The following is a 1,883-nucleotide window of genomic DNA, read 5'->3' on the forward strand; positions in this document are numbered from 1 at the left end:
CAGCGCGTCAGCGAAATCTTGCGTGATGCTGCGTGAAGCAACGGACTCGGAAAATATTTCTACGCTAGCGCAGTCGATTAACAAGTGGCTAAACAACGAGACTGCTTAAGCCGAGAAAGATTGTGTGATGGAGATGAAGAGAGCTGATGGTCCGTGATCTAAGCATGAGGCCTAAGAAATTGGTCGTGAAATGTGAACTTTGCGATGACTATGAGTGTGTGTTTCATCTGAATAGCTAATAGATGTGTGTGTGAGTGTGCAGAAAAAAAACAATGAGACCAGGAAAATTCTAGACAAATTCTGGACAATAAGCTTGTGCGTATGGCTGTGCTTGCTAAGACCACTAGAATCATACATGTGGTGGTAGGTGCGTGGCACGGAAACAAGAAGCGCATCTAAAGCGAATGTCCTACAACACTAGAGCAAACACACGGCACGAAGAACACAACCCAGCGGATCCCCCCACACAACAAGCAAAGGTGGGGGGGGAGGAACGTTGGAAAACCCGGACATGGAAACGGCAACGGAAACGGAACGGCAGAGAAGAAAGCGAGCAGGAAATAGTGGTTTGTTATCCTGGGTGGCACCTAACTCGCACTCCCGCCTTTCTTCGCAGTGCGCTGGCACCGTACAGGCCATTCATCTCACCGGCGAGGGCCACGCTGGAGCCGACGTTGCGCGCGATGTTCGGTGGCGAGTGGCGAATGCAGCAGCAGATCTGCTGGAGACCCGGCACACCGTGCAGCACCAGGATGAAGCCGCTGCGGAAGCGGGCGTTCATGTAGCAGTAGATGATCGGGTTGTAGCAGCTGTGCGACATCGCTAGCCAGTGGAAGGCGAACCAGAAGTACGGCAGCAGGTCCCACGAAGAGGGGAGTTTCATGAGCTGGAACGAGGGGGAAAAGGAAGAGATGAGCCGGATTCAGCCGGGCCTGTTGGTGCTGAGCCGAGGTGACGCACATACCATTAGGAAGTTGAACGGCAGCCAGCAGATCGTAAACACAATCACCACGGTAACCATCATCTTGATCATCTGAAAGGCGAAAGCATTGAACAATGATTAGCAACGAATTTTGATAATATTATTAACCGATCTATTCTTCGTTTCAGACATTTATGCCAAGAGACTAAAGATCAAGTCCACGATAAAATGGATCGTCGAAAGTCGAGCAATTGGGCAGTGAACAGCGAAGAACTACTTGTAGAAAATTGTAAAGGACACTTTTAAGCGAATGAATCAGTTGGGCCTGGAAAGCAGGAAGCAATTTAAAGATGTGAGTGTCCGAAGAAGTAAAATGTCTGTGAGACAAAAGCGACTTTCTATGTAGATTAATTGTCTGCCTGATTCTGAATCGCCAGACAACGCCAGGCATGCGAGCCTAGTAGTTTGAGAAGTGTAAACAGGAGTTTGTTTGCTAAGCTGATGTTGCATCGTCAGGAACAGTAAGGATACGCCAGCTTTGATGCGATGTGTGCTTATTTGCGTGCAAAGAAAGATTTTCCCCGAATGTCGACATCTCGGTTGGAAAACACACAAAACTTGTACGCATGTTCGAAAATGGTCTTTTGCTAGTAGTCCTTATGTCGAACGTACTTTTTTATTTAACGGAAGAACGGCCAGGCTGTATATCTATGTCGAACGTCCTGGGCTCCTTCATTTTATAGCAAAACAGCTGAAACGTTTCCGGGTATTTTTATTTAAATTTTTAATTTTATATTTACATTTTAAACGATGTTTTCGCTGGTGTGTACAGCCCAAAAGCGATTCAATTAGCTAATTCGTATTGTATCGCACATACACGGCAGTTAGCGATAAGTTGCGTTTGTGTTGCTCAGTTGATTGATTTATAGTCGCATTTATGGCAGAATGATAACGTCGCGTG

At 46.7% G+C, this 1,883-nt stretch overlaps 1 protein-coding gene across 1 annotated transcript; it reads right to left on the minus strand.

Moving 5' to 3' along the window:
- Positions 1-571: 571 nt before the first annotated feature.
- LOC128307364 (RYamide receptor-like) lies at positions 572-1,033 on the minus strand. The gene is made up of 2 exons (XM_053045160.1): positions 965-1,033; positions 572-886 (listed from the first exon to the last, which is right to left on the minus strand). The coding sequence occupies exons 1-2, from the start codon at positions 1,031-1,033 to the stop codon at positions 572-574; spliced, it is 384 nt and encodes a 127-aa protein (XP_052901120.1).
- Between the last annotated feature and the right edge of the window lie 850 nt (positions 1,034-1,883).

Source organism: Anopheles moucheti, chromosome X (assembly GCF_943734755.1).
Source record: "Anopheles moucheti chromosome X, idAnoMoucSN_F20_07, whole genome shotgun sequence".
Classification (NCBI taxonomy): Eukaryota; Metazoa; Arthropoda; class Insecta; order Diptera; family Culicidae; genus Anopheles; species Anopheles moucheti.

Bases quoted from the DNA above. Each gene is read 5' to 3' on its own strand.
- LOC128307364 (XM_053045160.1), bottom strand. From the start codon at position 1,033: ATGATCAAGATGATGGTTACCGTGGTGATTGTGTTTACGATCTGCTGG. The intron at 887-964 runs GTATGTGCGTCA...CCCTCGTTCCAG, and splicing joins TGCCGTTCAACTTCCTAATG to CTCATGAAACTCCCCTCTTC.